The 27,597-nt window shown below is 45.7% G+C and overlaps 1 protein-coding gene across 2 annotated transcripts in view; it reads left to right on the forward strand.

The window, feature by feature from the left end:
• The first annotated feature begins 19,947 nt into the window (after positions 1-19,947).
• Positions 19,948-27,597, forward strand: part of ripor2 (RHO family interacting cell polarization regulator 2) — a 310,961-nt gene continuing 303,311 nt past the window's right edge. Inside the window, exon 1 of one of the 2 annotated variants that reach the window (XM_038797027.1) lies at positions 19,948-20,137. In XM_038797027.1, coding sequence (XP_038652955.1) covers positions 20,062-20,137 — 76 coding nt within the window. In that variant the 5' untranslated portion in view covers positions 19,948-20,061. The remainder of the gene's footprint in view (positions 20,138-27,597) is intronic. The other variant, XM_038797033.1, reaches the window with a different exon arrangement.

Below are 27,597 nucleotides of genomic sequence, written 5' to 3' on the forward strand. Positions count from 1 at the left end.
AGTCTCCAATTTCAACTTAATTGAATCAATAAATGTTTCTCCCAGGTTTTGCATCTTCAAGCTGTTCAGTGGGTATGATGCACACATGGAGGACATGCACTAGAGTCCACTATTTAGAAGACCAATGCAGAAATGGAGTTTGTAGGAGCCAGCAAATGTTTCGGATGGATTTGTAAAGAAAAAGGGCAGCATCCAGACTGACTGATGCTTCCTTTGAGTAACTCCTGGCTCAGGGGGAGTTGCACTCAGCAATGACAAGAATTGCTGCTCTCACCAACAAGTTGTGTTTGGAGGTGGTTGGGGATGTGCACAGGGAGAGCATTGTGCCTCAATCTGGATGCAATAGGAATTGATTTAATAATTAGGAGAGTTGAGTACAAGTGCTGATTCACTTAGATTCTCTGGTGTTATCCCCCATCCACCATTGCCACCGAGCCCTTGCCTCACTCTGTCTGGTCTAGCATACTCCAATATATCGCTCCTCAGATGGGCTCACGTCTCAGCAGCACCAGCCTCTTTGCACCAATCCCAATCCTTATGCATGTGGTGCATCTATGTCTTCCGTCTCATCAAATGCACCACATCCATTGGGTAACTGTGTGTCCAGCAATCACTCACAGTTCGTTCTTTCATCCATAATAGAAAGGAGAGTGCAGAATGCAAGGAAGAGGGAGAGCACTTGAGGTGGACCATCACAAATAGTCCAACTTACTGAAACAGTGGAGGAATTCCTTGGGATAAGTAGCACATTTACGTTCCAGGCATTTGGTGATGGAGAAACAGGAAGCTTACAGGTACTAGCACATGAAATAGGAGCAGAAGTAGGCCATTCAGCCCCTCAAGCCTGCTCTACCATTCATAAAGATCATGGCTGCTCTGATATTGTGTCTCACATTCCACATTCCCATCTGCCCCCCCTGATAACCTTTGATTCCTTTGTCGAGCAAGAATCTACCCTACTCCACCGTAAACATATTCAATGACCCCGCCTCCACCGCCTTTTGAGGCAGAGTGTTTCAAAATCGCACAAACCTCTGAGAGAAAAGATTTCTCCTCATCTCTGACCCCTAATTTTAAAACAGTGCTGCCTAATTCTGGACTCACCCACAAGAGGGAGCATAATTTCTGCATCCACCTCGTCAAGACTATGTAGGATTTTATATGCCTCAATCAAGTCACCCCACATTCTTCTAAACTTTAAACACCGCCAAGTGGCTTTGCATGGCTAGGGGAAATGATGGAGATTATGCACCTCGAGAAGGTCAAATGCACTGTGAGGGGGCCGATGGAAGGGTTCCACCAGAAATGGCGGCCGTTTATATTGTATTTAAGGGAGTTGGCCATTGTTAGCTGTTGGAGGGGAATGGGGGTAAAGAGGGTTGGGGAGGGGTGGATGGGGGGTTCTCTGGGATGAAAAGTTGTTATTTGTGGTTCTTACTGTTTGAGTTGGGTTAAGGTTATTCTTTGTAATTATGTACAAAATGATAAAACTGGAATAAAAACATTTTCAAAAAGGCTCTTCTAAATTCCAGTGGAAATAAGCCCAGTCTGTCCAACTTATCCTCATAAAACAATCTGCTCATTCCAGGTATGAATCTAGTAAACCTCCTCTGAACCTCCTCCAATGCATTTACATCCTTTCTTAAATGAAGAGACCAAAGCCGCACACAGTGTTTGAGATGTGGTCTCATGCCCTGTAGAATTGAAGTACAACATCCGTTTATGTTCAATTTCTCTCATAATAAATGATTGCATTCCATTAGACTTCAGCGGCGCAATTCCCGCAACGGGAGTCTAAGTGCCGACGCCGGAGTGAAAACCGGAGTGTTTCACTCCGGCGTCGGAGCCCGCTCCCAGTCCCCTATTCTCCCGCCCCCGGGGGGCTAGGAGCGGCGTTGCGTCATTTACACGCCCAAGCGCGGTTGCCGTCCTCCCCGAGTCCACCCTGCAAGAAGATGGAGGATGGATCTAGCGGGGCGGCGGAGGAAAGGAGGTCCTCCCTTAGAGAGGCCGGCCCGCCGATCGGTGGGCACAGATCGCGGGCCAGACCCCATCGGAGGCCCTCCCGGTGCAGGAACCCCCCCCTCCCCCCCCCCCCCACAGGCCGCCCACCCCCACCCCCCCCCCCCCCAGCGTTCCCGCCGGCAGCGACCAGGTGTGGACAGCGCCGGTGCGAACCTGTCGTGTTGGGGCGGCCGCTCGGCCCATCCGGGCTGGAGAATCGCCGCTCGCCTTTTGCAAACAGCGAGCAGTGATTCTCCGAGCGGCCAGCGCTGGTTTGGGGGGGGTGGGAGAATCACGTGCGGATACCAGGGTGGCGTGGCAGGACTCACGCAGCGCCCCGGCGATTCTCCCACCCGGCGTGGGAGGGTGAGAATTACACCCCTAACTTACCGTTTTGTGGCTTTTGCACCAGAACACCTAGATCTCTCTGCACCTTGGAATTCTGCACGTTCAGTAATACTTTGTTTTTTTATTCTTCCTGCCAAAGTGAACAATTTTACTTTAACCATAAGCCCCGTGATGATCGATTCTAACATCTTCTCCATGACAAAAGTCAAGCTATCTAGCCTACAGTTTCCTGTTTTGTGCCTCCCTCCCTCCTTGAGGAGCAGTACTTTATTTGCTACTTTCCAGTCTGTGGAAATTTGTCAGCATCCCATGAACTTTGGAAAGTTCAGTATTACAACATTAGCCACCTCTTCGAAGACCCTGGACGAAGTCCATGAGGACCTGGAGACTTGCCAGCTCACAATTCCATCAATTTGCTCAGTCCCTCTTCCCTTGTGATTGTAATTTCAAAATGTTTCTCTCTCCCATTCACCTCCCAATTGACAGCTATTACTGGAACACTTTTGTATCTTCTGTAGGGAAAACAGAAGCAAAATATTTGTACATTTCATCACCATTTCCTTATTTTCTACTACTAACTCCCCAATGCCATTCTCTAGAGGACCAACACTCACTTTACTCACTATTTTTTAAATACCTGTAGAAACTCAGTTTCGCATTTCTATCTAGCTTCTGCTCATACTTTTGTTTCTTTCTCTTGAATAACCTATCTGTCATTCTTTTATTCTGCCCAACATTCTAGCCTGCCACTCAAATTTGCAGTTATATGTTTTCTCCCCAAGTTTTGTAGAATCTCTACTGAACACAAAGAGGCCATTCAACCCATTGAATGTCTGTACCGACCCTCTGAAAGAGCACACAATCTAGGGCCACTACTTTGCCCTATCCCCGTAACCCCAGCTAACCTCCACATCCCTGGACACTACGAAGCAATTTTAGCATGGTCAATCCACCTAACCTGCACATCTTCGAACTGTGGGAAAAAACTGGAGCACCCAGAGGAAACCCACACAGGCCCAGGGAGAATGTACAAACTGCATACAGACAGTGACCCAAGGCCGGAATTGAACCCGGGTCCTTGGAGCTATGGGGCAGCAGTGCTAACCACTGTGCCACCATGCCACCCCTATTGTTGATGTTTTCCTTTACTTCTTTATTAAATAAATTTAGAGGACACAATTTCTTTTTTTTTCTAATTAAGGGGAAATGTAGCATGGCCAATCCACCTACCCAGCACATCTTTATGTTGTGGGGGCGAGACCCACGCAGACACAGGGAGAATGTGCAAATTCTACACCGACAGTGACCCGGGGCTGGGATAGAACCCGGGTCCTCGATGTTGTATGGCAGTAGTGCTAACCACTGCACCACCGTGCCACGCCCCCTTTTCCTTTGCTTCTTTAGTTAACCACAGAAGGTGGGTCCAACCCTTCGTATTTTTCTTTCTAGTAGCAATATTCTTATTCTGAAATATCCCCTTAAGTGTCTGCCACTGCCTCTCTGTTGATTTATCTCTAGTCTTGTATCCCAGGTCACTCCAGCTAGCTCAGCTTTCAAGCCCACATAGTTGCCCTTGGTTAAGTTTAAAATGCTAGTCTCGGACCCACTTTTCGCCCTTTCAAAGTGTATGTAAAATTCAATCATTGTAGTCACTGCTATCGAGGGGAGCCTTTACTCTGAGGTCATTAATTAATCCTCTCACATTACACAAAACCACGTCTGCTCTCTGGTTGGTTCTAGAAAATGCTGCCCTAAGAAAGTATCTCACAAGCAATCTACGAACTCCTCATCATGGTTATTATTGCCAATCTGATTTTTTCAGTTGATATGCAGGTTAAAATGCCTGGTTGCAGAATCGCATACATCTCTGACACATACATGCTGACTTCATCGATGCTGGAACAATAAAAAGGCTGAATAGGTGATTATCATGACTGTTAACTTTTCCGTGGCTAATTCCTTTCCTTTATCTTTCAGGTTTTTCATGTGCACATGTGCAAGCGTCAATGAAGCTGCATGAACACGTTTTCTCAGAGAACCACATTCTTTCTGCAGGTGCACCATCACAGGACATAGAGCCATGTACCAGCACAGATACTCACACTTCAGCAGCTCAGGCTAGACAGTTAGTTATGTTTTCACCTGGTGATTTACAATTCACAGGCAAGCACAGGTAGACACTGGTGTCAGGAGCAGCTGTGAAGAGTCTACGTCAGGGGACACAATCGTCTCCAAGCTCTACTGAGCTGGATCCAGATATGGAACTGTAGGGACTTTCATTGAGATGAAGAGTAATAAAGGTACGGGAGCAACTTTGAAGGAGCTGTCCGATGTTCCATGCAGAGTCTCCAGAAGAGCACTGAGGATGGAGAAATCCAATTAAATTGCTGGGATATAGGTGGTGTAGCCGAGTGTGAGACAATATGCCATAGAGACAGAAAGCACGATTTAACACACAAAATACAGAGTCCTGTTTTGGGCTCGTATAACAGGGTCTTTCGCAGTGTCTGCAGCGCCGAAAACCACCCTGCTATCAAACGGGACTTTGTTGTTTTTTCTGGCCTCGGTCAGTGACACTCCGCTGAGGCTGCATTTAGCTCACTTCCATTTTTAAATGCCACCCTGATCTCTTGACCCCCCCTTGCACATCACACCACGGCCTCCAGACCCCCCCAACTGCCCCAACTTACCTCTTAGGGGGTCCTCAAGCCCTCCCCGCCCTTAAGGGCAAGGCATGCTGGGCTATATCTCTTGCACGGGCAACCTGGGCATCTTGGTACTGCCAGGGGTTGGGGGGCATTCCCCACTGGGGCACTAAAAACAAACAGAGTGCCGTTGGATAGCAGGGTCGTTTCAATGCGGGATGTACAGGAAGGCCCACTAATCACATCCAGAACAGGCTTTTTTTTAAGCTAGATCACGTCCATAGAGTTAGTTTCAGTAATGGTGGCCATGAAACTATCACGAATTATTGTTAAATGAAAAATTTGTCTGGTTCATTAATGTTCTTTAGGCAAATAAATCTGCCACTCTCACTTGGTCTGGCTTACATGTGACTGCAGACTCACAACAATGTGGTTGACTCTTCACTGCCCTCTGAAATGTCCCAGCAAGTCACTAAGTCTGGGGGCAATTAGGGATGGTTAACAAATGCTGGCCTTGTCAGTGACCCCTACCTCAAGAATAAATAAAAGAAAATGTCTGCCAGGTTTAAACAGAATGACAGACTCTTTATCCATGGCCTTAAACCATGTAACTAATCTTTACTAAGCTGCTGCCCAGTATAGCAATGGGGGTGGGGGGGGGGATACAGTAGAGGTGATGTGATAGGCCCAATAGAATGAAATGAAAATCGCTTATTGTCACGAGTAGGCTTCAATGAAGTTACTGTGAAAAGCCCCTAGTCGCCACATTCCGGCACCTGTCCGGGGAGGCTGGTACGGGAATCGAACCGTGCTGCTGGCCTGCTTGGTCTGCTTTATAAGCCAGCGATTTAGCCTTGTGAGCTAAACCAGCCCCTCAATAGAGGGATGTTAGCAAAAAGGAACATGGAAGTAAGAATTCGGTTCATTACCGTTTCCTTTTCCAATTCATTACCTTTTCCAAAACATCAGCATTACCTCTTCCCGTACCAGCCTCCCCGAACAGGTGCCGGAATGTGGCGACTAGGGGCTTTTCACAGTAACTGCATTGAAGCCTACTCGTGACAATAAGCGATTTTCATTTTTTCAAAACCAGAGGTATTGCACCATGTAGGAACAGTAGGAGAAGCCTGAGCAAGTTTTCCAATTCACCAAGTGTTTCCACATTCAAAATGTTTGACAAAATGTTTCCGTTCTTTCGAAGAATGAGAAAAAATGATTTTCTTTTCACCATTTTCCTGCGTTGTCCATTTTTGGTTACTGTGTGGCAATTTGCCTTTTAATCTGATTTGGTAATAAATGTGAAAACACGAGGAGACAGAGACCAATGACTGGGGAATTTGCCTTGGATGGTTGGTTGGTAAAATAAAAAATATTTGCATTTCTATAGCACCTTTTACCACCACTGAACTTTTCAAAGCGCTGCACAGATTTTGAAGTACTTTTGAATTGCAGTCTCTGTTGTAATTTGGAAATGCGGCTGCTAATTTTGCACACAGCAAGCTCCCACCTGAAGTGCATCTTCAGCATGCTGATGGGTTGTTTGATCACATGTCCGGTAGTTGCATAAAGATCATGCTGGGTGTCTTTGGTGAATTTTCCAGTGGATGTCAACAGCCACACTTGCTGTTAGCATCCCCTGTCTGCTATCAGCCACTCCTTAAGTCTGCAGGTCCAAAGAGGTCAGGGTCTAGACATCATGGCTGCTCCCTGGGGATTTTGTGGACGCCTGTAAGAATTGTTTTTCTCTCGTGATTCCAATTGCGCACTGATGGAGTGGAAATCCTTGCAGCTGATTTCAAGGTGCGTGGATTGCCACGTGTGCGCAGTCAATGGTGCCCTGCGTCTATGGGAAGTCTGTCAGAACTGCCAAACTATGCACCTCTCCATTCTGATTGGCTTAAATGCAGGCAAAGTTGACATACTTGCAGGCCCTGGCAAACATCAACAACAACTTACATTTATATAGCAACCTTAGCATAAAAACCCCAAGATGCTTTGAAGGAGCATTATAAAACAAAGCATGACATTGGGAGATATTGGGTCAAAGAGGTAGGTCTTTAAGGAGAAATGCCAGGGAGAGAAGAGGAGCCAGGCAGGGAATTCCGGAGCCTGGGGGCCGAGGCAACTGAAGGCACAGCCACCAATTGTGGAGCAATTCCGATTGGGAATGCACCAGAGGCCAGAATGAGAGCAGGTAGAAATATTGGGTCATTGTGGGCTTGGAGGAAATTCCAGAGACAGGGAGGGGCAAGACCACGGAGGGATTTGCAAACAAGGACAAAAATTGTAAAATCAAGGTGTTGTTTGACTGGGAGCTAACACTGGTCAGTGAGCAGAGGGGTGAAAGCGGAACGGGATTTGGGGCGAGTTATCATATGGGCAGCAGGTTTAAGGATGACCGCTGTTGTCATATGACATGTACCTTTAAGGAAGCATACCTTAATCTATTGTCCGTCATAACCTGAATCAACAAGATGTAATGTGTTAGTCCTATAACTGGTAGGCAGCCTGCAAGCAGCATGTTAGAGATTAAGGGTGCAAATTAATCATATTTAGCCTCCTAATTAACTCTAACTGTAAATAGCGTTATCTTCAAATAAAGAGTCCGCATTATTGTTTTACCAATCCTTGTGTATAAGTGGTGTGTTCATGTCGAATAAAATTGAGCACAAGAGCCTTTAGTTTATGGTGGGTAGAATGTGGGAGACCAGCCAGAAGTGTGTCGGAATAACCAAAACATGGCATCAATCATCTGTCTTAAATAAAAGCAAAATACGGCAGATACTGGAGTTGTGAAATAAAAACAGGAAGTGCTGGAAAAGCTCAGCCGGTTTGACGGCATCTGTGTTGGGTGAGATGGAGGAATGAATCAGGGTATCCTGGAGGGAACAGTCTCTTCGAAATGCTGACAGGGGAGGGGAAAATGTGCTTGGTGGTGGCAACTTGCTAGATTTGGCAGAAATGGTCGAGGACAATTCCTTTGAATGTGGAGCATAGCGGGATGGGAGTGAAGAAAAGGGAAGCCCTATCATGGTTCTGGGAGGTGTGGAAAGGGGTGAGGGCAGAAGTGTGGGAAATGGGTAAGACACGGTTGAGGGCCCTGTCAACCACAGTGGAAGGAAATCCTCGGTTGAGAAAAAGGAAAGACATGTCAGAAGTAGTGTTGTGGAAGGTAGCATCACAGGAACAGATGTGACAGAGGCAGAGAAACTAGAAAATGACCATAAGATCATAAGACATAGGAGCAGAGTTAGGCCACTCAGCCCATCGAGTCTGCTCCGTCATTCAATCATGGCTGATATTTTTCTCATCCCCATTCTCCTGCCTTCTCCCATAACCCCTGATCCCATTAATCAAGAACCCATCTATCTCTGTCTTAGAGACACTCAGTGATTTGTCCTCCACAGCCTTCTAAGGCAAAGGGTTCCACAGATTCACCACCCTCTGGCTGAAGAAGTTCCTCCTCATCTCTCTTTTAAAGGATCGTCCCTTTAGTCTGAGATTGTGTCCTCTGGTTCTAGTTTTTCTGACAAGTGGAAACATCCTCTTCACATCCACTCTATCCAGGCCTCACAGTATCCTGTAAATTTCAATAAGATGCCCCCTCATCCTTCTAAACTCCAACGAGTACAGACCCAGAGTCCTCAATCGTTCCTCATAATACAAGCTCTTCATTCCAGGATTCATTCTTGTGAACTTCCTCCGGACCCTTTCCAAGGCCAGCACATCGGTCCTCAGATACGGGGCCCAAAACTGCTCACAATACTCCAAATGGGGACTGACGAGAAACTTATATAGCCTCAGGAGTACATCCCTGGTCTTCTATTCTAGCCCTCTCGACATGAATGCTAACATTGCATTTGCCTTCCTAACTGCCAACTGAACCTGCACATTAAGAGAATCATGAACAAGGACTCCCACATCCCTTTGTGCTTCTGATTTCCTAAGCATTTCCCCATTTAGAAAACAGTCAGTGCCTAAATTCCTCCTTCCAAAGTGCATAAACCTCAAACTTTTCCACACTGTATTTCATCTGCCACTTCATTGCCCATTCTCCTAGCCTGTCTAAATCCTTCTGCAGCCCCCCTGCTTCCTCGATACTACCTGTGCCTCTACAGATCTTTGTATCATCTGCTAACTTAGCAACAGTGCCTTCAGTTCCTCCTTCCTGATCATTAATGTATATTGTGAAAAGTTGTGGTCCCAGCACAGACCCCTGAGCCACACCACTAGTCACCGCCTGCCATCCTGAAAAAGACCCCTTTGTCCCCACTCTCTGCCTTCTGCCAGTCAGCCAATCCTCTATTCATGCCAGGATCTTACCCTTAACACCATGGGCTCTTAACTTATTGAACAGTCTTCTCTACGGCACCTTGTCAAAGGACTTCTGGAAATCTAAATAAATAACGCCCACTGGTTTTCCTTTGTCTAACTTCCTTGTTACCTTCTCAAAGAACTCTAACAGATTTGTCAGACATGACCTCCCTTTGACAAAGCCGTGCTGACTCAGTCCTATTTTACCATGCACTTCCAAGTACTCCGCGATCTTGTCTTTAATGATGGACTCTAAAATCTAACCACTGACCGAAGTCAGGCTAACCGGCCTATAATTTCCCGTCTTCTGTGTCCCTCCCTTCTTAAACAGTGGTGTTACATTAGCCACTTTCCAGTCCTCCAGTGATTTCTGAAAGATCACCACCAATGCCTCCACAATCTGCTCACAATCTAAAAGAAGCTATCCTGGGGTGTAGTCCATCCGGGCCAGGTGATTTATCCACCTTCAGACCTTTCAGCTTCTCCAGAACGTTCTCCTTAGTGATGGCCACTGCACTCATCTCTGCCCCCTGATTCTCCTGGAGCTCTGGCATCCCATTGGTATCTTCCACCGTGAAGACTTACGCAAAGTAGTTCGTCTGCCATTTCTTTGTTTCCTATTATTACTTCTCCAGCCACATTTTCTAGTGGTCCAATGTCTACTTTTGTCTCTCTTTTGCCTTTTATAGATTGAAAAAAACTCATCCTATCTTCTTTTATATTACTACCATCGCACTCATTTCATCTTCTCCTCTTATTGCTTTTGCAGTTGTCCACTGCTCACTTTTAAATGATTCCCAATCCTCTGGCTCCTCACTATTCCTTGCCACTTTGTATGCTTTTTCTTTTTCTTTTATGCTGTCCTTGACTTCCCTCGTCAACCATGGATACCTTGTCCTCCCCTTAGCATGTTTCCTCCTCGGGATAAATTTCTGTCGGGCCTCCCGAATAACCCCCAAAAATCCCTGCCATTGCTGTTCACCTGACTTCCCTGCTAGGCTCCTTTTCCAATAAACTCTGGCCAGCTCCTCCCTCACGTCTTTGTAGTTACCTTTATTTAATTGTAATATCATTACATCTGATTCCAGCTTCTCCATCTCAAACTGCAGGGTAAATCCTATCGTATTGTTGTCACTGCTCCCTAAGGGTTCCTTCACCTTAAACTCCCTAATCAAGTTTGCCTCATTGCACATCACCAAATCCAGAATTGCCTGTTCCCTAGTGGGCTCTACCCCAAGCTGCTCCAAAAAAACATTTCTTAAACATTCCACAAATTCCATGGAATGGAGTTCTTACAGAAAGTAGTGTGGAGCTACGGTTGAGGTATCTGTTGGAGTCAGTGAGCTGGTGATGAATATCCGTTGATGGTCTATCCCCGGAAATAGAGACAGAGGAGTTGGGAATGAAAATGTTGGAGATGGATGACGTGAAGGTGAGAGAAGGGTGGAAATTGGAGGCAAAATTGCTGACATTTTTCAGTTCCAGTTGAGAGCAGGAAGTGGCACCGATATAGTAAATAGTGTACTGGAGAAAGAGAGGGCCTGTGTATTACTGGAAAAAGGGAATGTTCCACCCACCCCACAAAAAGATGAGGTATAACCAAGACCCATGCGGGAGCCCATAGCCACACCTTTTATTTGGAGCAAGTGAGCCAAGTTAAAAGAGAAATTGTTCAATGAGAGAAGAAGTTCAGCCAGGTGGAGGAGCGTGGTGGTGGATGGAGAAGCAGAGAACCCTCAGACCATCTTGCTGGGGGATGGTGGTGTGGAGGGATTGGACATCCATAGTGAAGAGGCGGCGGTTAGGGCCAGGGATGTGGGAATTATTGAAATAATGTAGTGTGTCAGAAGAATGTAGGTGGCAAGAGATTGGGCATGGGGAGAGAAGATGGAGTCAAGGTCGGAAGAAATGGGCTCAGCGAGGCAGGAGAAAGGTGAAACGATGATGGGTCTACCGGGACAGTGCTATATGTGGATTTTAGGAAAGATGTAGAAGTTGGTCATAGAGGTTCAGGGATAATCTGGTTGGAATATATGGAGGGAAGATCTCCAGAGGAGATGAGGGTCAGCGACAGTCCTACAATGATTTTAAAAAATTTTTTTTAGAGTACCCAATTATTATTTTTCCAATTAAGGTGCAATTTAGCGTGGCCAATCCACCTAACCTGCACATCTTTGGGTTGTGAGGATGAAACCCACGCAGACACGGGGAGGATGCGCAAGCTCCATAGGGATAGTGACCCAGGGCCGGGATTCGAACCCAGGTCATCAGCGGCGTAGTCCCAGTGCTAACCACTGTGCCACCGTGCTACCCTCACAGTCCTACAGTGATGACTGGATGTACGGTAGTGGGGCCATGGTCCAAAAGGAGGTAGGAAGAAGTGTCTGGGAGTTGGTGCCCAGCCTCTGCGAGGTAGAGGTCAGCATGCCAGACAATGTCAGCAGCACTTTTATCAGCAGGTTTGATAAAGTCAGAGTTGAACTTGCCTTTACAGCAATCACAGACAGGCAGGCACAAAGAGACATCCACACACGGAACGTTAGCCCCCTTTCCCCTCTACAGATGCTGTCAGACCTGCTCAGATTGTCCACTATTTTCTGCTTTTGTTTCAGATTCTAGAATCCGCAGTAATTTGCAGAATTCACGACATTCGCAATGTTTCACGAGATTCATTCAAATTCATCTGAGCCCATTAGGGTCATTTAAATATGCTTGTGCCGGATTCTTCTGGGCCTGGGAACTAATCGCCTCACTAGCAAAGCCTGGACAAGGCGCTGTTTGGTATTGGTCCACACAAACTTAACAGCATCTGGGGGGGGGTTTCCCAAGCCTTTGGAGACCTCTGGATGGTCAGGGACAGGACAAGGTGGACTCCAGGCTCTCCCTCTGGCACCCGGGCACCTTGGCACTGCCCCCCTGTACTAACTACCAAAGTGCATGGGTGGCACTGCCATGGTAATAATAATAATAATAATCTTTATTAGTGTCCCAAGTAGGCTTAAATTATCACTGCAATGAAGTTACTGTCAAAATCCCCGAGTCACCACATTCCAATGCCTGTTCGGGTACACTGAGGGAGAATTCAGAATGTCCAATTCACGTAACAAGCACGTCTTTCGGGACTTGTGGGAGGAAACCGGAGAACCCGGTGGAAACCCACGCAGACACAGGGAAAACACGCAGACTCTGCACAGACAGTGACTGAAGCTGGGAATCGAACCCGGGCTCCTGGTGCTGGGAAGCAACAGTGCTAACCACTGTGCTACAGTGCAAAGGACTGCCAGAGTGTCCAGGTGGCCATGCCAGTGTGGCACTGTGAAGAGTCTGGGCCTGAAGGGGGCCATCCCCATAAAATGGGAATGAAGAGGGTTATGAATGGTGGTTGGGGGGCGGTGAAGGGCAGGTATGAAGCAGCCTCATAAAGGTTGGGGGATGAATAGTGGGGTCCTTAAAGGGGGGGATGAACGCAGGGGTGGAGAGGCCTGAAAAGGGAGGCTCTCAGGGACCCCATAGTGGGGTATCCTCACTTGGGGGATGTGAGGTAATGCCCCTTTGTGTGAAAGTGACATTGTCCGTGGGTGAGGGTGTGTGGGACACTCAAGCTTACTTAGAGATTGGGGTACTGATGGATCTCTGTGTTTATTCGGAACCCTGGATATCCATTATTCCTTTTCAGTTCCCAGATAACAGAGGTCAAGTCTGTGCTTTTTGGCAAAGTCCACTTGTACTTTATTTGTCAGCTATGCCACTGGTAACTTTATTTTCAATACAACATTTAGAAAATTCTGACTAGCCCTTTAGCAAGCTAGTCAGATTGATTGTCTTTAGCGAATACAGTAGTTGAGCTTTCATTCAATTACAGGTCGTGGTAATTCTTCAAATCATAATACACAGGATAACATAACTAAATGATTTAAGCAAAAGAAAGATGGCAATTAGCAAAAGCAAGTAGCAAAGAAATAGGTTTCAGGAATTTAGATAGGGTGGTTTCAGAATGAGTTTTTCCATCCCAGTAAGTGATTCTTAAGGAGATTATTATCTTAAGGTCTGGCTTCTTTTTATTTCTGATTGGCTTGAACTAATTTATAATTCACTCAATTCGGCCAAACAGTCTGTCTATCAATTTAAGAGATATATGTATTTAAATATATTGGTGTCAATTGGTGCCAATTTCCCATTCCATTGCTTGCCAATTTAATTAGAAAAACACAGTTTTCATTATGAAATTATCAGTCCTTGACTGGCTGTTACTATAGAAATGCGACTACTTGTACTGGACAGCCGCCCAGTTTTTACCATACGATGGGGCCTTTTAGCTAGTTGACGTCACTGGCCTTGCAGTCTCAAGCAACTTGCAAAATGTGAAACCTAAAAATTAAAGAGTATTATCTGGATTAACCCTTAGTGGATTCCCAACTATTGTTGCACTGAAGTAATGCTTAATATGATTGTAGTTAATTATTCTTAATGAGTTCGCAATTAAACCTCTATCATCTTCCCTTACTCCAGTGTTCTTCAAAGTCGGGGGTGCGACCCGCGGGTGGGTGTCGGTAGGGTCGTAGGGCCGTTGTCCGCGGCACTCCCGATCGTGCAAATCCTCGCGCAGCAGCCGGTTTTTCATAATGCAGGCTGCAAGCGGCCGTGAACATGTTAAAAAAAATCGGCCGCATTGCGCATGCGTGCACGATGATCGGGGACGCATGCGCAGTGTGGCCACTATTTTTTTAAACGGTTGCACCTTTTTGTTTTACAAGTTCGGGGGGGGGGGGGGGGGGGGTGGATGGGGGGTGGTGTTTATTCATTTATTTCATTTATTTTACTCATTTTATTTTTATTTTTTTTACAAGTTCGGAGGGAGGATTAGTTGATAAAATTTACAGAAAAAAAATGCAGAACTTTGGACAGATGGAGACTCCACACTTTCCGACACCAGAAGCCTTCACCTTCATCCAACAGGTTCTATTGGAGGAGCGTGTATGAGGGCCAAAGGGACCTAAAACCATTTCTTCCATTTTTGTCAGCAGCAAACAAGGTAAGGGAAAATGATGGGTCACACAGGTCGGCCGGCGTGGGTCGCGAAGGTCGGCTGGCTTGGGTCGCAAAGGTTGGCCAGTGTGGGTTGCAAAGGGCGGCCGGGTTGGGTCCGAAGGTTGGCCAGTTGCTAAAAATGGGTCCCCGGAAAAAAGTTTGAAGAACACTGCCTTACTCTCATGGTTATAGCTGATTAGAAAAGTCAATTTCTATCAGGTGCCCTTTAAAAATGGTGACCTCATCTCTGTGTTCACCTCCTCCCTGCTGAAAAAAGTTCTAATTGTGGGCTTGACTGGGGGAAAACACCCCAAGGCTCCATAATGGTCGGGACCCAGTATCGCATTGTTAAGTCAGTTAAAAACAAACACTTAGCCATGCCGACGCCATTTTGAATGGCCAACTGGCATTTGCAGCTTTGCCGAGGAGACCCGAGCACCATTCAGCAGTGACCCCTACAAGTGGGTCAGGTGAACTCCATGTTATACTTTGGTGTTCCCATAATACTCTGACTGAAGCTGCATCTCCTAAGTTTAGTTATTCAGTTGCTAAGTGAACCAAAGAAACATGGAGTCATATAGCACAGAAATCTATTCAACCTATTTAATGCATCAGTTCTCTGAAACAGCGATCTAATTAATTCCATTCTCCTCTCCTTTTCCCATAGAACTTCAACTTCTTCCTTTTCGAGTATTTATCCCATTCCTTTTTGAACATTATTTGTGATTCTAGATCAACCAGCTTTTCAGGCATTCCATACCGGGGAAGAACATATGAAATAGGAGCAAGAGTAGGCCATTCAGCCCTTTGAACTCACTCTGCAATGATGTCTAATGAGATCATGGCTGACCTTCTACTTCAACACCATCGTCCCGCATTATCCCTGTATAGAACATAGAACATAGAACAGTACAGAACAGAACAGGCCCTTCGGCCCTCGATGTTGTGCCGAGCAATGATCACCCTACTCAAACCCATGTATCTACCCTATACCCGTAACCCAACAACTCCCCCCCTTAACCTTACTATTAGGACACTACGGGCAATTTAGCATGGCCAATCCACCTAACCCGCACATCTTTGGACTGTGGGAGGAAACCGGAGCACCCGGAGGAAACCCACGCACACACGGGGAGTATCCCATGATCTTTTTAATATATAGGAATCTATTGATCTCAACCATGGACATACACAGTGACAGAGCTTCCCCAGTTCTCTTGGCCAAAGAATTCCAAATATTCACCACCCCACCTCTGAGTGAAGATTTTACTCTTTTTCCTAAATGGCCTATCCCTTAGTCTAAGACTGAGTGACCTGGTTATTGAGCCCCAGGCAGGTGAAATCCTTTCATCCCAGGAATTGGTTTGGTGAACCTGTGTTGCATCACCTCTATATTGTTCCTTAGGTAAGGGGACCAAAACTGTACACAATACTCAGGTGTGGTCTCACCAAGGGTTTACATAATTGCGATATCTTCACTCCTATACTGCTAATAAAGGCCAACATACCATTTACCTCCATAATTGCTTGCTGTACCGACATGTTTGCTTTTAGTGGCTCATGAACAAGGACACCCAAGTCACTTTGGAGTTCAACACTTCCCTTCCTCTCATTATTTAAAAAATACTCTGTATATCTGTTTTTCCTATCAAAATGGATAACCACACATTTCTCCACATTGTATTCTTGTATTCCATCTACCAATTTTTTCCCCACTCACTTAGTGTCTCCAAATCCTCTTGGAATATCTTTGCTTCCTCCTCACAACTCACACTTCCACCTAGTTTTGCGTCATCTGCAAACTTAAAAATATGATGGGCACAATTTAATGAAGAGAACATACAACATAGAACACTACAGCGCAGTACGGGCCCTTCGGCCCTCGATGTTGCGCCGACCTGTGAAACCATCTGAAGCCTATCTGACCTACGGAGAGTCCCGTTGCAGTCGCGTGTAGCGAGATGTTTCCCATTGCACTATAGATTCTATAGAGCCTATAGAAGTTTGAAAGTTGTCCATCAATGCATCTATTATCTCTACAGTCATCACTTTCAACACCCTGGGATGTAGCTCATCAGGTCCAGGAGATCTATCTACTTTAAGTCCCATTAATTGCTGTAGACGTGCTGTTAGATAATTTGGACAATCTGAATTCTCTCTCTGACTACCCGAATAGGTGCCGGCATGTGGCGACTGGAGGCTTTTCACAGTAACTTCATTGCAGTGTTAATGTAAGCCTACTTGTGACAATAAAGATTATTTAAAAAAAAATTAATTAGTACTTTTTAAAAACTAATATTAAAATCTTGCTAATTTACACTAGTCCCTTGATTCTCCATTATTTCTGGGCGGTTTTCATACTTTCCTCCATGAAGACAGACATATATAATAAAGGTTTAGTTTCTCTGCCATTCCTTTTTTCCCCGATTATAAATTCTCCTGACTCCACTTGTAATGGACACTCATTTGTTTTTGCTAATCTTTTCCGTTGTATGCACTTAAAGTCCTTTTATGTTTCTCACTAGTTTAGTCGTTCCCTTCCTTAATCGTTTTCTTGGTCTTCTTTTGCAGAATTGTAAATCCCAATTCTATTCTAACCATTTTTGGAGAACTTTTTACGTGCCATCGTTTGGTCGAATACAATCCTTTATTTCTTTTGCGAGTCACTTGCTGGGCTTTGTGCATTAAATTAACATATTTTTATTGTAAACTATGTATTATTTCTTTAAGTGTTAGCCATTGCCTTTCTACCATCACACCTTATAATGTACATTCCCAATTCACCATAGCCAAGCTTACTCTCATTCATTCATTGTGGGCAGCATGGTAGCATAGTGGTTAGCGCTCTGGCTTCACAGCACCAGGGTCCTAGGCTCGATTCCTGGCTTGGGTCACTATCTGTGCGGAGTCTGCATGTTCTCCCCCCTGTCTGCGTGGACTTCCTCCGGGTGATCTGGTTTACTCCCACAAGACCCGAAAGACATGCTATTAGGTAATTTGGACATTCTGAATTCTCCCTCTGTGTACCCGAACAGGCACTAGAATGTGGCGACTAGGGGCTTTTCACAGTAACTTCATTGCAATATTAATGCTCGCCTACTTGTGACAAAGATTATTATTAGTTTTCTTTGTTGAGACGCTAGTTTCTGATTGAACTGCATCATTTTGAAGTAAAACAACTTCCCCAAAGGGTTGTGAATCTGTGGAATTCACTACCCAGAGTACGGTGGACGCAGTGAGTAAATTTAAGAAAGAGTTAGACAGATTTTTAATTGGTAATGGGTTGAAGGGTTATGGAGAATGGGCAGGATGGTGGAGTTGAGGTCAGGACGGGATCAGCCATGATCACATTGGGGGGTGTTAGGCTCGGGAAGCTAAATTGCCTACTCCCGCTCATAGGTCATGTGTTCGAGGGAGGAGATGCTCTGGCTGATTTTGCAATCCATCTCTTGGCCTGTAACATTGTAGGTAGCAGATGAAGAACATATCACCATGATAGAATGCTGTAGCAGACTCGACGGGCTGAATGGCTTAATTCTGCTTCTGTATCTTACGAACTTATGAACTTTTAAACTTAATGTAAAATTCTATAATATTATGATCACTCTTCCCTAATGGCTCTTTTAACATAAGATCATCATTTAGCCCCTTTTCCTTGCACAGTACGAGATCTAAAATAGCCCATTCAATGTTTGTTTCTTCAGTGTACTGCTGTAGACAAACATCTTGCATATATTCCAAGAATTCTCCTCCAGAACATTAGTACTAATTAAGTTCACCCAGTCTTTATGTAGATTGAAGTCACCGTGATTATTGGATTGCCCTTGTTACACATTCTCTAATTTCATGATTTATAGTGTGGTTTACATCATCCCTGTTTGGTGGGTGATAAACAACTCTCACCAATATTTTCTACCCCTTGCTGTTTCTTAGTTCCACCCAAACCATTCTACATCTTGAACTTTGGAAATAAGGACATATCTCACTATAGTTCTAATGCCCTTTTTAATTAACAGGGCTACCCCGCCACCCTTTTCCAGCTTTCTTCCGTTGCTGAAAGTCATTGTATACTCATGTGTCTGTAATGGCTATCAGGCCATACATATGAATTTCTATTTGAACTGACAATTCATCTGTTTTATTGTGAATGCTTTGACCATTGAAATACAGAGCCCTTAATTTCAGTTTTTAAAATCTTTTTGGAAACACTGGCCATATCCGCTGGCACATTCTTAAGTTTGCAATCGCTATCCCTTCCTGCCGTATTCTGATTATCAGTAACTTTATTGCTACCTTGATCTATTCCCCTACCATTTCCCTTTAATTTACTCAGTCTTCCCGACATGATCCTGTGCCCCCAATGTACATATAATCCAGAGATTATTACCTTTGAGGTTCTGCTGTTTAATTTAGTGCCTAGCGCCTCATACTCCCAGTGCAATCATTGGTACCTAGATGGACCATGACAACGGAATCCTCCCCCTCCTGCTGCAAGTTCCTCTTCAGCCCTGCGCAGATATCCAAAACCTTGGCACCAGGCAGGCAACGCAGTCTTCTGGATTCGCACTCTCAACTGCAGAGAACACTGTATATCCTCCTCACTATACTGTCCCCTCTTACCACTACATTTCTTTTAACTCCACTTGAATGGCTTCTGTACCATGGTCAGTCTTCTCAACCACAACAGCCCTCGTGCTTGTCCATACAAGCTGCAAGAACCTAGAGTGTGTTGCTCAATTGCGAGGGTTGAGGCTCTTCCACTCCTAACTTTGTGGTCGCCTTACCTGACTGACTCACTGTCACACCTTCCTGCATCTGATCACTGACAAAATCAGATGGCGCTACCCCCAGGAGTGTGACTGCCTTCTGGAACAGTGTCCCTGCTGCGTCGCAATGTTTATATTTCAGACTCCAGCTCATCAACCCTGAGCCTAAGCTCTTCAAGCCGCAGACACTGACTACAAATGTGGTTGCCATGGAATGCAGTGACATCTTAGACCTCCCATATGCTGCAGCCATGATACGTCACCTATCCTGCCATCTTTATTGTGTCAATTAAATTCATTAGTTTATAGTTCCCCTCTTCAGGAAACTCCCTCACTCATCAAACTCCCTGCCTCACACTCTGTGCACTCAAACAGCACTCAGTGCATTCCATGTCATACATGTTCCACATCATAACAATTTTGCATTTGCATATTATCTTAAGCGGCTGCCCTCTGGTTACCGAGCCCCCTGCTAATGAAAACGCTTCCTCCCTTTCTACTCTTTAAAAAACCCTCAGAACTTACTGTGCGTAGTCTTAAACCACTGAATGCACTAGGGCAAAGATGAAAGGTAGCATTATGTTGTGCCTTTTGTATGCACACTCATTTAGCTTAGATCACATTTCGCGTTCATTCCATGCTGCAGTATTGAGCCAGAGCAAATGGTGATTCTCCGTGATGTAGGTAGTAGGGCTAATTATGGAGTACTGATGGAAGAAATTACATCCTGCCCTCATGCATAAAACATTGAGATAAAGAACGAGACAGGAGAGATGAATATTTAGTGTCGCTGCTGCAAAACATGCTGCACGTCCTTCGCAAGTACAAACTTGTGTTCCATTTTAAGTGGCTTTCAACAGAATCAAAAATATCGACGCTGGCTTTGACAAAGCACATGATGTTCCTGGGACAAATAGTTACCTTCTACACTGTGAGTTATCTTATTTCGTAAAAACATGGATGTGTCACGCCGTTTACGCTGGATTCGGCGCAGGCCTTGGAGGAACAGGACCAACAGGCGACCCTTCAATAGTAAGATTTTCAGCAGTTTTGTGGGAGTGTCTGAGGATGATTAGTGGAACAGTTTATATGTCGATTATGTGTGTGCAGTTTTAGCACAAGTTTGAAATGGTAATTTAAAGATACAGTCAACGCTGTTCAATGGCAGTAATTAGACTTGTCCTTTTTAACTTGGCTGAAAATTGAACTCAAGGTGTACCTTTCACTGTTTTAAAGTGACTTTGTATATTCTAATGTGAGTTTAATATAGCGGAAGATGTTTGTTACTATTGTCTAAAATTCTTTAGCAAGCTAAAGTGGGAGGAACCGATTAATGTAGATACTGATATTTGAATGCCTTACCCTTCCAAGTGAATGAATGCACCTTTCATATCCTCAGGATGACCCACCATGTTTCACAAACAATGGAGTTCTGTCCTTCAGATGTTATAATGTAAGTAATCTGGGGCTTTCTGGCCTTTGCCCCAAAGGACCAGCCCTCCCCGGAACACAAAAACTTTGTCATAGAGCTAAGCCTTAAGGAATGTCTTGAATAAGATGAGGGAGGGGAAAATGCAGAGAGGCCAGGGATGGTCCGCAAAAGCATGAGGTTCTATAGGAATGATTACTAATTGTGCAGCAGAATGTGTGTACTGGTGAGGTGATGGCACTTGGGTGGTGATGGGCTGGTCCTGGGTATTATAGACCAGAAAGTCTCTCACCGTAAAAACATTAGACGTTATCCTCAATGTATGCAATTGTCAGGGCAAATCAGCATAGATTTATTGAAAGTAGATGATTTTGGGTGAAATTAAGGAGTTATTGCAATTTATGGATGAAGGGAAAATTGGAGATGTGGGGCGCGATTTCAAAGCCTTGTCATGCCGACTTACTGGAGGCCATTGAACCTTGCGAGAGGCCTCTTAATTAATCGATCACGGGATTCTCCCGGCACCTGGGGCCTAATTATCATGCCTGAGAAACTGCGCCAGGGCGCCATTTAGTAGTGGTTTCCACAAATGTGGACCAGTCGTAATGGCACCTGGCCGGGTCTTGCAGGCCTTTGGAGACCCCTGGGTGGTCAGGAACAGGGCAGGGTGGCACTCTGACACTCCCTCCGGCACCCGGGCAACTTGGCATTGCCAGCCTGGAATGCTGCCAGGCTAGAAATGCCAGGGTGCCAGGCTGGCACTGCCAGGGATTGGATCCGCGGGGGTCCTACCGGGGATGGGGGGAGAGGGGGGGGGGGGTGGGAGGGTGAGGCGGTGTTCCTGGGGGCCTCCCCAAAGTTGGGGGGGATTGAAAACTGTGGGGGGGGGGGATATCAGTGCAGCTAGACAAAATAACGCTTTGATCTGTGAGGAGCCTTTCCTGCTGGGCTCGCCTCAGCGGAGAGAAACTCCAGGAGGCCAGAAGAAACTGTAAATTGCCATTGAATAGCGAGGCGTTTCTTGGTGCTACAGCCGGTGAGAAACACCCTGTTAAACACGTCCAAAACCGGACATAGGGCGTGATCTTCCCAAAAGGGAACAACGTCCCCTAATGAGTGCTTATAGCCACATGTTTCCCGGCACTCGCAGTGTCAAGAAACACATGATTATCCAACGCATCGCGCTTTGAATAACGGGCCTGGTAACACGTGGCTGAGGCTGCACATAGCTCCGTTTTTTACAATGGGGTCCTCCGCTCACCAGTACTCCCCATTGTAGCGAGAGATCAAGATGCCATTGTTAAATGGCGTCCTGATCTCCAAGTTCCCCAAACTAATCCCCGACCTCCCCCCAGCCGGAACGCAATGTGAGAGGATCCCCGGACCCCCCCTGCAACCCCCCAATACCCATACTGGGCAACCCCGACCCAATTGCGTACATGCAAAAAATGTCAGTTTGGCACCTTGGCAATATAACTTGGCACCCTAGCAGTGCGCATGCCAGGCTGGCAGTCCCAGGGTATCCAGGTGGCATCAGCAGCACTAGGGCACCACCTTGCCCAAAGGGAATGCTGCTGGGGGCCTCCGAACCCCTTAGACACCCCCACGTGTGCGGTTTCATCTAGCCACCGTTTTTGGGGACCAGTACCAAACTGGGAGGCAAAGGCATTGAATCTCAAAGCCTCAGGTACCTCAGGAATCTGCACGTTAGAGCTTCCTGCCTTGCTCTAATATGCAGATTTGCCAAAATGTGATCCCGCCCCTTGCACTGAATCCCGCGAGGTGTTGCGAGCTGGGTAAATCCTGTGAGCAGGGTGTCCTAGCTTTGAACGGCCATGCAGCGCCGCAGTGAGCTGCTGTTGCGACGCAGCATGGCTGTAGGATCGTGCCCATAGATTGTTTTCCGGTTAAATCGCGCATGTGTTTTATTTAAACTTCAACAAGATCTTTGATCCCCTGAGACTCAAACACACATATTCACAGACTCAACCCCCACCCAGGCCCACCAAATATGGACACTTTATCTCATGAGGAAACAACTAGGAGGTTGGTCCGAACCCCCCATAAGAGGATGGTCATATGGTAGAAAATATTGTAGATTGATGGGCATTATCTCAAGTGGTCTGACACAAATACGACTCTGATTTCCAATTTTATAGGAATTGGGAAGGCTCTTGAATTATTTTTGTAGGCTTGGAAAGAGCAGATGGAGTGGTGCCGGGGGGAGGCAAATGCTTGTTTGGAACCTTGCAGGTCAGAGTAGCTGGGGCCTTTTTGCTCAAGAATGGCTGACCGTCAGTCATCAAATCCACCCTTCAGACTTGATAAAACCCTTAAATCAGGCTTCACCAATGCCCAGCCTGCAGGGCTCAGTATCCGGCCTGTAGGCGCATGTTCAAACTACAGGTAAGTTGAATGAAAGATCTGCAAGGAACTGCTCCTCCAATCACAGGCCTTTTCTCTTCCACTGACAGGCCTATCAGCAGCACATTCAGGAGAGAATTAATCTCTGATTGGAGGAGCAGTAAGCAGCATGAAGTTTTCGGAACAGGTGCTCTCTCTCACCCTCCTGTGCAGGTCCAGGCCCCCCGAAGGAGTAGATGGAAGAGCAGGTGGGAAGGCCATCAGGAAAAGCAGAGTGGCATATTTTTGTAAAAAAAAAAGCTGAAATAAAATATCAAAATCTGCAAATACATATTGGCTGGGCTGGCTGAGAACATGAGATGAAATTGTGGTGCCTCCTGATAGTGCTGCTCAGCTGATTGCTCCATGCAATCATCCCAAGCAAGGGAAGCAAGCATTGACTTTTTTTCTTCAAGTTCATGTTCATTGTAGTGCGAAACCTCATCGTATCGAAATGTGATCATTGGCCTCTTGAGTGAGAAAAAAACAAAACGTGGAAAGGTCAGACAAGCCTGACTTGAATAAATCAAAGAATTTGACTTCCTGCCATGTGTGAGGAAAATCTTCCTTTTCAACACTGAGACATAGGAATTGGGACAGGGCAGGATCATTTATCACAGATTCAGAGAGAAACCACCTTTAAATTTAGCTCCTGGATGAAATTTGTCATATTGCTGAGAAGAGAGACATGTCAACAGAGCTTACACTCATCATGCTAACTTTCAAACAAACACAATTTATACTACAGGGAAAAGGGCGCTGAATGACCAGAAAATTGATTCTGACAGGTTGAGTCATGGGGAAGCAACAGGGAACTATAGGCTCCCCAAGCTCCCTGGTAATTCAAAAAAAGCTACAAGGCTTGAATATATTCTATTTGTTTGCAGAGAATGGGCCGCTGCCTATCAACATATGTTGCTCCTCACATGCATTTGTGAGCCAGGTTCCGAGATCGACTGATCATCTTTAATTGGTTGTTAGTGAAGCTATTAACACACCAAGATTGTTCATTCAAGTGCTGCCCAGTTGTGGGATCTCACTTAACTGTCGACATATTGTTTTGACTTTTGTAAATGTGGGCTGGTTAAGTATGGTCTGTACTCAAACAACTGAAGGAATATGCTGTTTGATTTGATCAGCCAATCGGTGGGATGTACGGCCTGCTGACCTGACATACAGCTGATAGGTCGGCTGGGGCCAAAGGACACCTGGGAGGGTGGCCTGGTGGGGCACCTATACGATCCGTGGTCCTAAGTTCACAGTGGGCAGTCAGTGGTGTGCACAGCTGCATGGCTGCCTTTCCGGCTGCGGCAATGGTGCCGATCCACCCGACCCCACAGCCCACCTCCTGGCCAGCGACACAACTGTCAGCAATCTATGGCGATGTTTGACACTTTCAGTACCCTCTCTCTCTCTCCCTTGGCAGCTACAGCGTCAGTTTCACGATTTGTAAAAGCACAAGTGAATCGCGCCATTGGGAACTCGGCCCATCAGAGGCAGAGAACCGCGGAGGCCTTGGAGAGTACTGGGTCAGGTCCACTAATGATACGCAAACGGTGTCGACTGTATGTGTGTTTGGACCACATTGATGCCGCTGTCGAGGTGATGGAGAATTGCGATTTGGCTTCCAATCATCGCGCGCCGAGAATTTGGCGTCGGAACCTTTGCGCCATCCAATCGCGTTCCCAAATTCATCGTCAGCCCGTGAATTCTGAACATGTCTGTAGAAATTCTGTAATCGAGATTTAAAAAAAATAAATTTAGAGCACCCAATTATTTTTTTTTCAATTAAGGGGCAATTTAGACTGGCCAATCCACCTAACCTGCATATCTTTGGGTTGTGGGGGTGAGGCCCACGCAGACACGAGGAGAATGTGCAAACTCCACACAGACAGTAGCCCAGGGCTGAGATCAAACCCAGTTCACAGCGCCATAGGCAGCAGTGTTAACCACTGCTCATCCCTAATTGCCCTTGAACTGTGTGGCTTGCCCTTTCAGAGTTAACCACTGCACCACCGTGCCACCCTTTTGTTGAGATATATTAATGTACTGTAAATAAACCTGTTGTAGATTTTGAACTAGTGTGATCTCTGCACTGTTCAGAGGGAAACAGATAATAAAGTATACATCAAACTGGCGAATACACAACAACTCCTCATCCCATTCTGTTCCCAGATCACCAAAAAGTACATTGATTTCCACTATCCCATTTCCTCACACTTTGATGATGCCACATCCAGGGGAAACTTGAACTGAATTTGTTGCTATGGTTGTTTTGGTGCTTGGGAGCACCGTGTGTTAAGGATTAAACTGATTCACCAGCTCTAAATGGTGGTCCCTGGGCTTCACATGGAAGTACACAAGACTAAACAAAATTCCCGCTGAACGGGAGTCCTGTTGATTGAACTTGCTAACCCTGGCTGGCTTCACCCAACAGCCTCTGCATTCTTATTTCTCATCCTCTATCAGTCTGTTTTCTCCTCTTAGGGGACAGTGTGATGTATGGAAGGAAAACTGACACTACATAAACTTTCATGAAGATGACGCAGGTTTACGTGGCACTTGTGCAGTTCCAGAAAGAGCTTAAATATTGCATGTTCTGACTAGGATATATTCCACCTGGATATAGTCAGCCATTGCAATCACACAATGGAGCGGGCTGTCATTTCTGCTTGTAAATTTAAATAACTTGTCAGCTTAGGTTACTGATGATGAATTCAGGCAGTGGTGTAGTGGTATTGTCACTGGACTAATGATCCCAAGGCCCAGTGATCCCAGGTTCAAATCCCACTACGGCAGATAATAAAATTTGAATTCAATAAAAATCTGGAATTAAACATCAACAGATGACCATGAAACCATTGCCAATTGTCATTAAAAAAAGCATCTAGTTCACTAGGGCAGCACGGTGGCATAGTGGTTAGCACAATTCCTTCACAGCTCCAGGTTCCCAGATTCGATTCCCTTCTTGGGTCACCATCTGTGCGGAGTCTGTGCGTGGGTTTCCTCCGTGTGCTCTGGTTTGCTCCCACAGTCCAAAGATGTGCAGGTTAGGTGGATTAGCCATGCTAAATTGTCCTCAGTGCCCAAAATTGCCCTGAGGGTTACTGGGTTATGGGGATAGGATGGAGGTGTGGGCTTGGATGAGGTGCTCTTTCCAAGTAGACTCGATGGGCCGAATGGCCTCCTTCTGTAAATTCCATGTAAATTCTGTGAAAAAAAACTAATGTCCTTTTGGGAAGGAAATCAGCCTTCCTTACCTGGCTTGGCCTACATGTGACTCCAGATCCACAGCAATGTGGTTGACTCTTAAAAACCCTCTGAAAGGGCAAGTCAAACAGTTCAAGGGCAAGTAGGGATGGTCAACAAATGCTGGACCAGCCGGCGACACCCACATCCCATGAACCAATAAAAAGAACCAATAAAAAAGAAAGATTGGTGGAGTTATGGATAGTGAGGAGGGCTGTTGTCGGCTGCAAAGAGACATAGATAGATGCAGAGCTGGGCTGAGAAGTGGCAGATGGAGTTTAACCCTGACAAGTGTGAGGTTGTCCATTTGGGAAGGACAAATATGAATGCGGAATACAGGGTTAACGGTAGGGTTCTTGGCAATGTAGAGGAGCAGAGAGATCTTGGGGTCTATGTTCATAGATCTTTGAAAGTTGCCACTCAAGTGAATAGAGCTGTGAAGAAGGCCTATGGTGTGCTAGCGTTCATTAGCAGAGGGATTGAATTTAAGAGCCATGAGGTGATGATGCACCTGTACAAAACCTTGGTAAGGCCACATTTGGAATACTGTGTGCAGTTCTGGTCATCTCATTTTAGGAAGGATGTAGAAGCTTTGGAAAAGATGCAAAGGAGATTTACCAGGATGTTGCCTGGAATGGAGAGTAGGTCTTACGAGGAAAGGTTGAGGGTGCTCGGCCTTTTCTCATTAGAACGGAGAAGGATGAGGGGTGACTTGATGGAGGTTTATAAGATGATCAGGGGAATAGATAGAGTAGACAGTCAGGGACTTTTTCCCTGGGTGGAACAAACCATTACAAGGGCACATAAATTTAAGTTAAATGGTGGAAGATATAGGAGGGATGTCAGAGGTAGGTTCTTTACTCAGAGAGTAGTGGGGGCATGGAATGCACTGCCTGTGGAAGTAGTTGAGTCGGAAACGTTAGGGACCTTCAAGCAGCTATTGGATAGGGTAGAATAATGGAGTGTAGATTAATTTGTTCTTAAGGGCAGCATGGTAGCATTGTGGATAGCACAATTGCTTCACAGCTCCAGGGTCCCAGGTTCGATTCCGGCTTGGGTCACTGTCTGTGTGGAGTCTGCACATCCTCCCCGTGTGTGCGTGGGTTTCCTCCGAGTGCTCCGGTTTCCTCCCACAGTCCAAAGATGTGCAGGTTGGGTGGATTGGCCATGCTAAATTGCCCTTAGTGTCCAAAATTCTATGATAATCTATGATTAACCTAGGACAAAAGTTCAGCACAACATTGTGGGCCGAAGGGCCTGTTCTGTGTTGTATTTCTCTATCTATCTATCTACCACTCCATGACTTGAGTATAAGATCTAGGTTGGTACTGTTGTGCCATGCTTTTCTGATAAGATGCTAAATTAAGGCCCTGTCTGATCTTTTATGTAAACATGAGAGGAACATCCTCCC

The sequence above is a fragment of the Scyliorhinus canicula genome, chromosome 5 (assembly GCF_902713615.1).
Source record: "Scyliorhinus canicula chromosome 5, sScyCan1.1, whole genome shotgun sequence".
Lineage (NCBI taxonomy): Eukaryota > Metazoa > Chordata > Chondrichthyes > Carcharhiniformes > Scyliorhinidae > Scyliorhinus > Scyliorhinus canicula.